General features: G+C 43.1%; 1 protein-coding gene across 2 annotated transcripts in view; it reads left to right on the forward strand.

Moving 5' to 3' along the window:
* The window catches only part of slc35f4 (solute carrier family 35 member F4), a 253416-nt gene that overhangs the window by 129309 nt on the left and 110583 nt on the right, over positions 1-13524 (forward strand). Inside the window, exon 7 of one of the 2 annotated variants that reach the window (XM_041215000.1) lies at positions 822-884. The exons of the other annotated variant lie outside the window; for it this stretch is intronic. Coding sequence (XP_041070934.1) covers positions 822-884 — 63 coding nt within the window. The remainder of the gene's footprint in view (positions 1-821; positions 885-13524) is intronic. 2 annotated transcript variants of the gene reach the window in all.

Raw genomic sequence — 13524 nt, forward strand, 5'->3', positions numbered from 1 at the left:
GATTAGGTCACAAGTTACCAGAAGAGAACCACAAAACGCGATAGCAGTTGAGGTGACACCAATCTAACAACAATTTGGTGCCATCAACAGAACACCCCTGGAGAGAAATCAGAAGAAGAATTCTCCAAGGAAGGATCAGAGAGGAACACTGAGAATCGGTAGCGGTGTCAGCAAACCAGTCACTGCCCCTTCTGCAGCTGTTTGAAAACCTCAAAGGTTCTTAAAGAGACCAGTGTAGGGAGTTGTGTAAAAAACACTTCTTGAAGTATTGAGCATGCCAAAGAGTAAAAACACCAGGTTAGTTCATTCCTCTATGCAGTGGGGCCTGTTGCCGATGATGTCCTCCTGAGTCGGGGGTAGAAGAAATGCCTGCAGACTTCGAAACTGCCTTGAAAGTGTTTGATGCATATTTCAGCTCAAAACAGAACCTCGTAAATGAGTGAGCATGATTCATCAGAGATCCCAAAGGCCAGAGGAAACCTTTGAATTGATTCTTACAGACTTGTACAGTCTAGCCAGTTGTTGCGGGTATGGTGCATTGAAAGATGAATTTATTCATGACCACATTGGAGTTTACAATGCAAAGCTGTCAGATTTTTTGCAGACAAAAGCTGACCTAACACCGATCAAGTGGTACAATAAGCTAAGCAGAACAAACTTAGAGAGCAAAATTGGGCTACAATCCATTGACATACTGAGATTTTGGATGAGTCTGTCAAAGGTGACAGCCATGCCCACTCAAATGCCCACCAGAATAAGTAATAGGGCAGGAAACCCTACAGCAGCCATGTTAAGGTGCTTATGTTGAGGCATTACAGAAGGCAGGATTTTCCAGCAGGGGGCGCAGAGTGTTTGCGATGTAGAAAGACAGGACATTTCAAGCAGTTCTGTAAATCAAAAAAAACACTTTCAGGGTAGAAAGCAAGAGAATGTCTATGAAATACAGACGGTTCAAGAAATTGGTAATAAGGAAAGCGATGAGATTACGGTTTCCTAGGAGAAGGAATGGATCAAGAACAAAAATTTTGATCAATCCTTTTGGAAATTAAAGGCCTTAAAATTGACACTGGAGCCGGTGTTACAGTCCTGGCTGATCAGTTGGAATGGCTCACAGCAGTAGACATCCAGCCATCAAGCATTATATTGCAAGGTCCAGATAGTACAGATCTTCAAGTAAAAAGCCAGATAACCACCACCCTTTTCCACAAGGGGTGACAGATTATTGAAACCTGCTATATCATGCCCAATCAACGCATAACTTTACTGAGTGGAAATGCACCTATACAACTGGGCATCCTGGAAACAATAGTTGAAGACTACAGCAAGACAACCAGGTAGCTTTCATGGGGAATTTCCAAAATCAGGTGCTGAACAGAAAACTTTCCATTCAGCAGCAGCTGGCGATGTTTATTCATTGAGTGGTGGATCATTTTCCATTACAGAGACACTATCCAGGGGACCCTGGGAGGAGGTTGTGGATCTCTCAGTTCTTTTGGAAGATAGGCTGGAAGGTGGGGCAACAGAAGGCAGTGTAGCAGACAGTGATCATCCATAAGAGGACTTTCTAGATTTAGGTTGGCTCTTTCCTGAAGAAGGTTATGAGAAAGAAGCTGTTGTAGTAACGAATGATTTGTTGGAAAACGAGGTCCTAGAAATTGGTATGCTACTGCCCAAGCATATGAAGTCTCTTTCTTTTGCGGAGTCAGCGGTGTGTGCTGTCGAAGTTCAGAATTCGTATAGTTGTCCCACTGAACCCACCAATGAGATGCATTGTATGTTGCTGGCTGATGATAGAGAACTGTCCAGGGAGAACAAAATACTTGACTCCATAGTGGATCACACTGCCAGGGCAATGGTAAGCCTTTTGGTTTGGGTGAAAGTAAGCTGATGCCCAAACTTCAATCTCGTTGGAAAATCATCCTTCCATTGAAGTTGTCCTTCAGAAGCAGAGGCCAAAACTACAGAGCTTCTACAGCTGGGAGTCCTATACAAGAATTTCATCTAGATTTAATTCTGGAGTTTATTCCATTGCTGAAGATGGTGTTGTCTTATACAGTCACCCCCTTGCCTACAGTGGAGCAATCTCATGCTGAAGCTAGCGTGGCAATGTTACCACTACCTACAGAAAGCGAGAGTAGTTTCCTAAGTGCAGCAGGGAAGTCATATCTTTATTTCTTGCAAAGTCTGCAGGAATTTCATCATCCTTTTTCTTGCGTCCAAATTTGTTTAAATCTCAGATATTGAAAACCTTTTTTAACCTCAGTGCAGCAGTGATTGATACAGCTATGCAATTCTTTATTGGAGTTGAACTTCTCAAGCCTTTCGTTGGTGTGCTAAGAGGGAGCAGAAGTTTCCTGAGCGAATATTAGTTTGTCATCTTCCTGTTCAAAAGACCGTGATTGTCTATGTCCTGAGGTCTCCTCTCTTGGATCACCCTTTCATTTAAAAGGTTTCACAACCCTTACAATTCAGTCATTGTGGAGATCACATCCTCATTACCAGTAGTCCTGGAAAACTGCTGTCCCATTCGTTCGGTGTTGTTATCTTTCAGGGAAAAGATGAATGACCACATGTGTCCACAATTTCCTCCCAGAAAGCTAAGAACACTGTGGGAGATTGAATCCTTTCTAATAGTAGCTCTGGACGAGGGGATGAGAGGAGTAGGGGTTGGATGGAATCTGTAACAGTAAAGGAGGTTACAGAAGCTCAACAATGTAATGTAATTGGTTTAAGAAAATAGCTTAAGATTGTTATTAAAAATGTTGACATTATGTTTGGGTGGGGAGAGATGTAGCAGAATGGATTAATAGTTATGGCAATGAGATAGCGATGTGTATCAGGATGTAACAGTGGCATCAGCAGTCATGTGTTAGAGACCCTGTGTCGCGGAAAACGGAGTGAACACTCAGACCCAGGAGGTTTGTCTCGGAAGTCTTTATTGAATCATGATATCACGGAGAGCCCAGCAGCATACAACGGAGCTAGCCGGCACTGTGAGGAAGCATCAGAGTACACACATAGTTATAGTAAAAGCGTGCGTAATTAATAACATTAAAATTTTATCTTTGGCATGCATACAATTGTTCTGTCTTAGTTTATAAGACGCAAAAACCTTGAGTAGTTACACAAAACCTTGAGTAGCCCATCTGGCGACTAGTCATCTGGACAGACAACAGATAGCATGACTAGGCCTTGTCTCATGTGCTGATAACAGACATCCTAACTTTGTTTCAAGGACTCTTGGTAGTTTGTTTATGATACTTGTTTTTCTTCCTTCACAACAGCTGACAGCGCAGGTTTGTCTGCTACTGGTGCAAGGAGACTTCGTTGTAGTATTCCACTATAGTTTAACCACTTAACCCTTTGTTATCCTGTAGATGTATTTTATTCTCCCACATCCTGTTAGAAAGATGGAATAGTCTACATACAAGAGAGATGTACTTACCCAGAACCTTTTCATGTATATAGTTAAATAAAGTGGTTTTGAAGAAAACTACCTAAGTCACTCATGAGTAGAGAGAAACCTTCCTAATACAGATTAGGCCATAAGATACCAGAAGAGAACTACAAAACAATGATGTTCTCATGACATTTGCTCTTTTTCATGGTAGATATGGTGCCATACTTGATCGAATGCAACTATACCTCTTCTCTGGCAGTCAGTACTTGCATTTCTGTCAGAATCAAGGCATTGAGGAGAGATAGATGGTCTAACATAGCCTGAACTGAATACCAATGAGCAGGTTATTGCTGTGTGTTTTTCACTATTTTCACCCCTCACCCCATGCTCCCTAACCGACCTACAGTCATTCTCCGTTGAAGTAATATCCGTTTTTTTTAATTCTTCTTGAAATTGTTCACTTTGGCAGGAAGATAAAAAAAATGGAGTGTTGCTTAAATGGAGAACAACTGCAGAATTCTGAAGTGAAGAGGGATCAAGGTGTTCTAGTGCATTCGTCACAAAAAGTTAGCATGCAGGCACAGCAAGTAGTTAAGAAGGCTATTGGAATGCTATCCTTTATTACGACGGGAATTGAACATAAAAGTAAGGCTTCAGTTATACAGGGCATTGGTGAGACCACATCTCGAATACTGTACGCAGTTTTGGCCTCCTTATTTAAGGAAGGATGTAAATACGTTGGAGGCAGTTCAGGGAAGGATTTCTAGATTGATACCTGGAATGAGTGGGTTGTCTTATGAGGAAAAATTCGACAGACTGGGCTTGTTTCCACTGGAGTTTAGAAGAGTGAGGGGGTGACTTGATTGAAGTATATAAGATCCTGAATGGTCTTGACAAGGTGGACGTGGAAAGGATGTTTCCTATCGTGGGTCAGTCCAGTACTCGGGGGCACGGTTTTAACATTAGCGGTCACCCTTTTAGGGCAGAGATTTTTTTTTCTCTTAGAGGATTGTGCTGCTTTAGAACTCTCTGTCTTAGAAGGCAACAGGGGCAGGGCCATTGAATGTTTTTAAGGCAGAGGTAGATAGATTCCTGTTAGCCAAGTGAATCAAAGGTTATTGGGCATAGATGGGAGTGTGGAATTCAAAATACAAACAGATCAACCATGATCTTATTGAATAGCGGATCAGGCTCTTGGGGCTGAATTGCCTACTTCTGCTCCTATTGAGTATGTTTGTATGTACCTAAGCCTCTTGCACCTCCCCAGAACAATGCGTAAAAAGTGCATAAACTCATTGGACTTGTCAAGCTGTCAAGGAACTGTCTAGCTGTCAAAGACCTGTCAAGGAACTGTCGAATTGTCAAGCTGTCAAAGAAGTGTCAAGGAACTGTCAAGCTGTCAAAGAACTGTCAAGCTGTGAAAAACCTGTCAAAGAACTGTCGAACTGTCAAAGAACTGTCAAGGAGCTATCAAGCAGTCAAAGAGCTGTTAAAGCTGTTAAAACTGTCAAGGAACTGTCAGAGGATACTCGGTGATTTGGCATGAAGGGGGTAAGAGCACAGGGTGGTGGGTGGGGGCATGGGTTAGAATGGGGGTATGAGGGGCCATGGAGGGGGGGGGGGTGGGTGGAGGATGAGGGGGCTTGAGGGTTTAGAGCTGGAGGGCTATTTTTGGTTTTTTTTTTTAAATTTAGTTCAACAAAGAGCACAGAGACAGGCCTTCCGCCCAGCCTACCTTCGCAGCTAGCAGCTCCACATATGTATCTGGGGCAGCCAGCCCAATTTCCAATCCAGTCCACCACCCTCCAACCACCCCCCTCCACTCCCCACCCCCCGGAATGAAAATCTAACCTGCATGGCCATTTTTGAAGACCAGGTTCACAGAGCTGGGAATTCTTCCATCTCTGCTTTTCCGAGCCAGGAGCAAAAATCTGGGCCAAGCAGTCTGACAATTTAGACACAGTGGAGATAATCAGATAGGTTAGATTTTTCACATTTACACATTTCAGGTGGTTATCAGTGTCATTCCACTGGAACAGATTGGCTAGGGGGCAGCAATGTTTCAGCTTGGATGTTGTCAGGGCTTCTCGAGTGTTTTCTCAGCATTTTGTATTGTCACCTGGAATGAACCAATTTGTCTGAACACTGATTGTTGAGTAGGGTAGTTAAGTAGATCATGCACTTGGCAGTTGACTGACAACGTAAGATGGATTGTGGGATACTAGACATAAGCATTATTATATCTGATAAGTGTTCCTTTACTCATGAACTATCCATTCCAGCTTCTAATAATCTATCCATACATCTCTATAATTGGTAAAATAATCAGGTCCCCAGTTGTCTATTTACTATTCCTCCAAGATAAAAAAGAACAGCACTCTACTGATCTGTTTTCAAAAATATGAAAAAGCTTTGAGGGAAAGAAATGGTCAGAACATAGTACTTAGGAAGAGCAGCAACTGATTTGAATGCTTTGTGACTGCAATTGCTTTTCTTCATAAGGCAACAGGGTCTGCTGCTCTATCAGTCGATTTAACTGAAGCACTGTTTATGCTGCTTTAAGAATCTAATTAGTTTAACTATAGTGGGAAGTGTGCACACATGCCAAGGGACTCATTGTACCATTGGAGTGCTGTATGCTGCCACTGTGACTGTCACTGAATTGATGTTATTTGCTCAGATGTTGTCCCAAGATAACAAATTAATACACGTGCAGGACATTATTGGTTCTGGATACATTAAACATCTTTCATTTATTCCTGAAGAATTGTGTCCCTGTTATTGATTTAGGACAAGGTATGAAATGATTTATCAGTAAATGGCATTGGATTTGGAGAACATTTGCTCTAAGTACAAAGGCCTCCCTGTCCCCATCCCCCACCCAGCTGGCTGCAGCTTCTGGCATGATCACCAACTTGAGTAGGGAGCTTGTGTGGGCGTCCTCAGTATGTATCTGAAGCAGCTGAACCAATGCTATCTTTACGTCGCAGAGCCCTGCTGACTGATGTGATTCCCATTTCTCACATTTTGACCACACGCAGATCCATTTTAATAATTCATATATCACTTGCCCAAGGTGAGCCGTTCAGCTGCAAACGGGTCCAGAACTGGCATTACTTAAAGGGCTAGGCATCCAGTTGCAGAAAAGGTGATTTTAAAAAAAACTCTGCTATTGTAAAGTCTCTGGAAGTATTGTGGAGTGTTGTTGGAGGTGTTGTGGTGAGCTCCTGGATTTGGCAGGAAGAACTGCTACTTCCTCACGGAGAGGGCAGAAGACTATGTGATCTGCCCATACAAAGGCTACAAAAGGTATGGGAACAGCATTGCCTGGGTCTCTTGGTCTACAACAGACAGGGAGATGGAGCAGAGGCTGCAGACAGGGATGCCCATGCCCTTTGCCAAGTTGCAGCCTGACTTTTCTATGCTCCTGGACACTGACAGGAAGCTGTATGGGAGGCCAGCCAATGCGCTTAGCATCCTGGTGAACATGACATTGACACTCTCCTGGATGCCACCCCATCAAAGGCCTCATTCAGAATTCCCTAAAGCAGGACTGGTCTGCAAACCTCACCATCTGGTGACCTGGAAAATGAATCATCTTTTACCCCTGACCTGGGCTATTCATGCCCAGATGACTTGCCATGTACTGGTCACAACTCTATACCGGTCTCCAAGGTACTTGCAGTGCTGGCGGCTGAGCTGGTGGCTATGAGTATCAGATCAAATGACAGGGCCTCCATCAGTGTTGTGGTATTGCTCCCTCTCTTGGGACTGAGCAGGCAGTTCTTGGGTGTCTGAAAGCAGAAAATTAGAAGAAGACTGGGGTTAGGGAAGGGCGTGGGGTGAGAAGCAAGAGTCCATGGTGACACCATCTGCACCTTGCTCATGATGCCAGATCGCAGGATGACTGTGAGCTTAGAGTTTAGAAGGGGCATAAAGCAGGAACGTACCGTTATCCTCTATGCTGTCCAAAATGTTGGATGCCACGGGCTCTGGCCATATGATGCAGAGAACCATCTCCTCCATAGGCCTCCTTGTCCCTTCGCTGGTTCCAATCTGCTCCCTTCTATTGTGTGCTACCTTGTCCTGCAAGAAGGAGAGTAGAATGTGGTTGTGTAGCACTCTCTGTGGATGAGGCGCCTACTATAGCTAAATACTTGTAGTATGTGGAGGCAGCGAGGGGTGTGTATGAGGATGGCAGCATTAGTAGGTGTGTGATGGTGAGGTAGAGTTTCTGGATGTTACTGCATCCTGACTTCCAGGGACTGCTGATGGTGTGCAGCGCATTGAGCTGTGTGAAAGGCTGGTGGAATGATGGGCAGGAGATGTCATGTGAAGATGCATTCACTGATGTGAGTCATCCATGTAGGTCATTAGACTGCTTGTTACCAGGTCCTCGATGCTGGGAATTGACTTCCTCGAGCACTTGCTTCCAATCCTTTCTGAGGGTTGTCGTTGAGGGCCCCTCGACTCCTACGAATTCTTGCCATTTTTCCTCTGGCCCATCTCCGGCAACAAGACCTCGAGCACTGCTCTGTTACCCTGAAGCACTCCCTCTGCCTGGTGTTCAATTTTCCTTGTTTAAAATTACAGCAATAGTATTCAACTGCAGCCTCTTGCCATTCAGCACAGCTTCCCTTTAAGGAGGGTAGGCTTCCTTTAAGAACAAAAATTTGGCTGCGCTCTCTGCAAAATTCTTATTTGCCCCCTGCTGAAGTCAGAGGTAGCCAGCAACGCAGGAGTCATTTGGCTTGGTGCTACAATCATGGAAATGAAATGGCAGCATCAAATTTGTGCACTCCCCACCTCTACCAGAACTAATTTTTAGCCCATTGTAAATCAATGTCCAAGAAAACACGATTCTTTGAATTGAGACTTTTTAGCAAGGCATCAAAGACTGCATTTTACGTGCCCCAGCCCGACGTGTTTTCAGCAGGCGGGCATGTAAAATAGGACGGGTGCCCTGCCCACCACATTCCCACCCACCCCAGAGCTTATCTACCAGGGGGTGTTGGTGGTGCCAGCGCTGAAATTGTCAACCAGCCCACCACATTTAAATGGATAATTGAGGGTCAATTAGGCTTCTTACCAAGCCAATTAACCCTGATAATATGCTGCCCACACCATAAAACAATTGGCATGGGCAGTCAGACAGGAGTGGACAGTTCGATTTGTTTAAAGCAAATTCTTCAAAGGATGGGAAAGAAGGGGGTCTCTATCTTTGGGGCTGCCCTTTGCAGATTGGGGACAGCCCTCCCCGAAGAAAGAAGCCCCCCCTTTCTTCCTATCCACCTGCTGCATTAAACCCACCCCCCGCCCTTCTGCCACAACCTGCACAAACCCTCCCTGCCCAAGACCCCAGACTTACCTGTTTCTGGGGATCCATTGGGCCACCTTCTTCCTTGTTGCAGTCCACTAGTGCACTCTTGGTGCTGCTGGGGTCAATGGAACTGCTGGCTAATCAGATTGGCTGGCAGCTCCCAAGGGCGAGGCTTCCTCCCCAGTGAGGGGCGAAAGTCCCAAACGTCTCTGTTTAGTCTGTCTGCAGCTCGTTATGGCTGCAGCATGGGCTGGCGTGGAGCAGGTCAGCTCCATGCTGACTTTGCTTTTGGACAGGGTGGGGGCAACTCCCTCCCCCATAATATTCAGCCAGAAAGAACAAATTTCTCAACAATCCCAATGCTGCACACACTATTTAATGAGGCTAGCGGAAGGACCACACCAAATTAATGGGATCCAGCACCAGCCTTCTGATAGCTAGGCAGGCCAATTTTATTTTCTTTAACACCAAGGGGAAGAGCAGCTTTTGCAGACAATACCTTAACCTACATCCCCATAACATAGCAGGTCTTTGTGATGTGCCACTGCAAAACTCCACCCCACAGTCTCTGATGTGGATCATTGTGGCATAGGCTTGATCCAGCTATCTAAATTCTATTATTGTAATAAAAGGCTCTTAAACTAGGGATCATTTTCAAATCTGAATGTGAAAAGGCACTGTCTACCTCTCCGTATCAGAATTTGATATTTTTGATTCACCAGAATGTTTACCATTTGAACATCAACAGCAGTGTAAATTACGTGGTCATTCATTTTGAAATGGATCTCCTTCTCCACCCCCCTCTCTCACACATAAATACAGTCAAGTTCTCTATCTAAAGAATATATAATGTAAATTTGTCCTCTAGCTTTCAAATAATTGAAAAGAAAACAAAAGATCTTGTTTGTGATGGAAGAAAAGCATATTTGTACTAACTAAATGTCATTGACTCATACTGGTGTGTACTGCACATGGTTAGACTACAGGATTTACCTTCAGTTAACAGAGTAACACAGTAGAATTAATAGCTCTAGGGAAAAATATCAAGCCTGACTCAAGCCTTCTGTAGACAGTGATATAAATTAAGGCTTTGAACAGGCTTTCACTGGTACGTGTTCTTAGAAATGAATGCTTTTGCTTTCAGACATTTGCCCATGGTGAAGATGAGTTATGTGTCTCACTGGCTGGTTCAAAGCTTGAGAGTTATGCTACTCGGTTTAGCAGCATTGTTAGATTCAGAAGCTCATTTAATAAATTTCCACTTTGTATTCTGTGTGAAGAGGTGCTCTTTAATATAAATAAACTCGTTGTTTCATATAGATGCGATTAATGGTGAGTCGCTGGTTTAGATCAAACTGAAGAGTTCTTTTGCAGAGGGTCTATCATATGGACATCAATATTAACACCTTATTCTAAGGACTACTATTTTAAAGTGTTAGTTCTGTTCCAAAAATTAGCAAATCCCAATGTCTGCAATTAAAAATTAATTAGATATTGATTTCACCCATTCCTTGTACCATCAAACCCAAAGATTACCTTCTTTGTGTGTTTAAAAGACTAGGAATATTTTAAATTTGCTGGAGACTGAAGCAATAGTGATGAATTCTTTTATGAAAATCTGGGACACTGGGCTGGATTTTATGGGGTGCCACGGTCCCCATTCCCCCAACTTAAAAGTCGAGGGGAGCTCACCTATTGCTTTAAGGTGAGACTTCCACCCCTGTGGAGGGAGCAAGTCCCACTTTAGAGATTTACCAGCCAGTCAGATGGCTGGCAGCTCTGTCAACCCAGCACCGCCAGCTACAGGCAATCCCATCATGACGAGGGGCCTATGGTAAGTCTGGAGCCGGGGGATTCAGTGAGGAAGGTGAGGGAGTTGTGGGGGAAGATTTAAAGGGAGGATGACCTTGGGGGGAGAGTACCTTCGATGGACCCAGCAGACATATAAGGAAGGTCCCCTTCCCTTTGCCCGACACCAGCTAAAGCTCCCAGGCTTCCTGCATGGTGTGGACCACCCCCTGATGTGGATAAAATAGCGGCAGGGACAGGATGAGGTCCTTAAGCGGCCATTAATTGGCCACTTAAGGGCCTGAATAGCCAAGGGTTGATGGGCTGCCCGAGGCCTCTCTCCATCCCTTGTAAAATTTCAGGCAGGTTGGGGGCAGGCGAGTAGGTGGTGGGAAGGCCACCTGCTTGATTTTATGACCCTCCCCGCTCCCCCATTCCCCCTCCTTCAAAACTGCCCATTGACTGTGATAGACTGTCTGGGTTTTTGTAATGTAATTACTTAAATTGCAATTTATTTGAAAGCCAAGTTGCGTGCTGATGTTTGTCAGATCTCTTCAACTATCTGTATGTAATGTACTGACCTCTCTGATTGATTATTCCTTTACCAGGATGATCAAATGCAACCATGTTCTAGAGTACAGTGAATCTCCCCAGTTCCAGGACAACCAGACGGTTTTCTGTTATTTATGCTGTTTTGTTCCTGGCATGTCAATATTCCAGTAATAAAGCTTGGCAGGACGCTGGCTGTTGTCATTACTAACCTGTTTTCAGTACCTTCTGAAAGTGTAAAACGGTCTAAATATATAAAATGTCTCGATGCATGCTAGGTTGTTTTTTATTAAAAGAATTAATGCAAGTACCTATACACTCTACTCCTCATCTTCCGACTAGGCACTTTACAGCCTTCCGGACTGAATATTGAATTCAACAACTTTAGATCTTGAACTCCCTCCTCCATCTCCACCCCCTTTCCGTTTCTTCCCCCTTCCTTTTGTTTTTTCCAATAATTTATATAGAATTTTCTTTTCCCACCTATTTCCATTATTTTTAAATCTTTTATGCCCTGCTAGTCTTTCCACCCCACCCCCACGAGAGCTGTACCTTGAATGCCCTGCCATCCATTCTTAATTAGCACATTCATTTAGATAATATCACCACCTTCAACACTTCTTTGTTCCTTTGTCTGTGACATCTTTTGATTATCTGCTCCTATCACTGCTTGCTTGTCCCTACAACCACACCACCAACCCCCAACTTCTCTCCCCCGACCCCACCCCCTCCACCCCACCTTAAACCAGCTTATATTTCACCCCTCTTCTAATATTCACTCAGTTCTGTTGAAGGGTCATGAGGACTCGAAACGTCAACTCTTTTCTTCTCCGCCGATGCTGCCAGACCTGCTGAGTTTTTCCAGGTAATTCTGTTTTTGTTTCACTCTACTGGAAGTTTGAAGTATAACCAGATTAAATCTATTATGAGAAAACAACAGGAACCTTTCTACATTAAAAATAGTTAGAAAAATAATTAGAAAAATGTCTAACCTGGGTAATAGTTACATTTTTATTGTTACTATGTCAATTTTAAGTGTAAAATATTAAATTCATGATCAACAGTTTCAGGAAATTAGTTAATTCAATTAATATCAATAATGCTTTAGAATGACACCCAGATATTCAGCTTCTAACAATTCCACCGTAAAGTCAACTGTTATCCAAGTGGCCGCTTTGATCTGTGATTTAGTCGAAATAATAGACTCTGGGTTTACCACACTGGAACACAGATGATATTAGGTTCACTGAAGGGTTTGAACTGCAATTGCATTCTTCAGATTGACCTGTCTCACCCTAATGCTCCAGGTCAACAGAGGCAGTGTACAATCTCACCTGTGTGGAACTTCAGTTTCTTGTTGAGTGCATCTACACAGTTCCTAAGCAATATACTTCTAACTTACTATTAATTTATGGAATTATTTAATAAATATGAGACTGGAGAATAAAAATTAGGAATCCAATTCCTTAAAGAAGTGAGCACAAAATGCAGCTCCAAAATTTGTTTAGACCACAAAGTCTGGCACAATGCTGGAGTAATGTGTTAGGTTTCTATGTGGATTAAGCAATATCTTTATAGCTTACAAAAGTGAACCACAAGAGTTTAAATAGTATTTCACTTCAATGGTTTATTTTGTCTTCTCAAGTCTCTTTAGCAATTCTTGATTATAGGAAATAAAATGCAAAAGTACAATCCTCTGTTTTACTGATAAGCCAATGTTTAGAATGTGACTAAAATTTTAACCTGTAGTTTGAAAAAATAGATCTACTTTTTATTTGACTGGATTACTGCAATTCCCACAGAACAATAGTTGTGTTCATTTCTTTAAGAAGAGGCAGGCAGGTACTGCACTGACGCAAATCAACTGCTGTTGCATTCACAGGGAGGTTATCTCTGTCTCTGTTCAAATCTTGCTGCTCTGATTCTAGCCTATCCATAGCAGCAGTACGAGCAAAAAAGAAGTGTTCAGACACAGGCTGAGAGAGGTCAAGACTCAGTTACCATGTTATGAAGAGGTTCCCAGGGAAACAGCGCATCAGTATCCAAAGCGTGCTGCATCGCTTCCAAACGATCATTCAGGCCACAGACTTAGCTTCACCACTGGGTTTCCAGCATGGTATTTGAGATATGTGCAGCTACAGAAAACTATAAGTACAAATAACTCCAAGAATCATTGCAGAAGATGAAGAAGCATTCGGCTAGAGTGGCACCGTTAGCTGCTTATAGCACCTCAGCTTTAACAGCTGCGATAATAGAAGGTAACTGCAATATATTGCTGGTATCACTTTTTGTATATACTCCCATTTTAAAATCAAAGTTGCTGGACAGAAATAAAAATTAAAAAAGAATTTCAGGCTTGGGAGATGAGATCAAACTGCAGTAAAATTGTTCTTACATTGGTATTTAGTGCACATATTAGCAGTGGGATGGAGAGGCATTATAATGGAATGTATATTTCCTGTTGTTG

Source organism: Carcharodon carcharias, chromosome 20 (assembly GCF_017639515.1).
Source record: "Carcharodon carcharias isolate sCarCar2 chromosome 20, sCarCar2.pri, whole genome shotgun sequence".
NCBI classification, from domain to species: Eukaryota; Metazoa; Chordata; class Chondrichthyes; order Lamniformes; family Lamnidae; genus Carcharodon; species Carcharodon carcharias.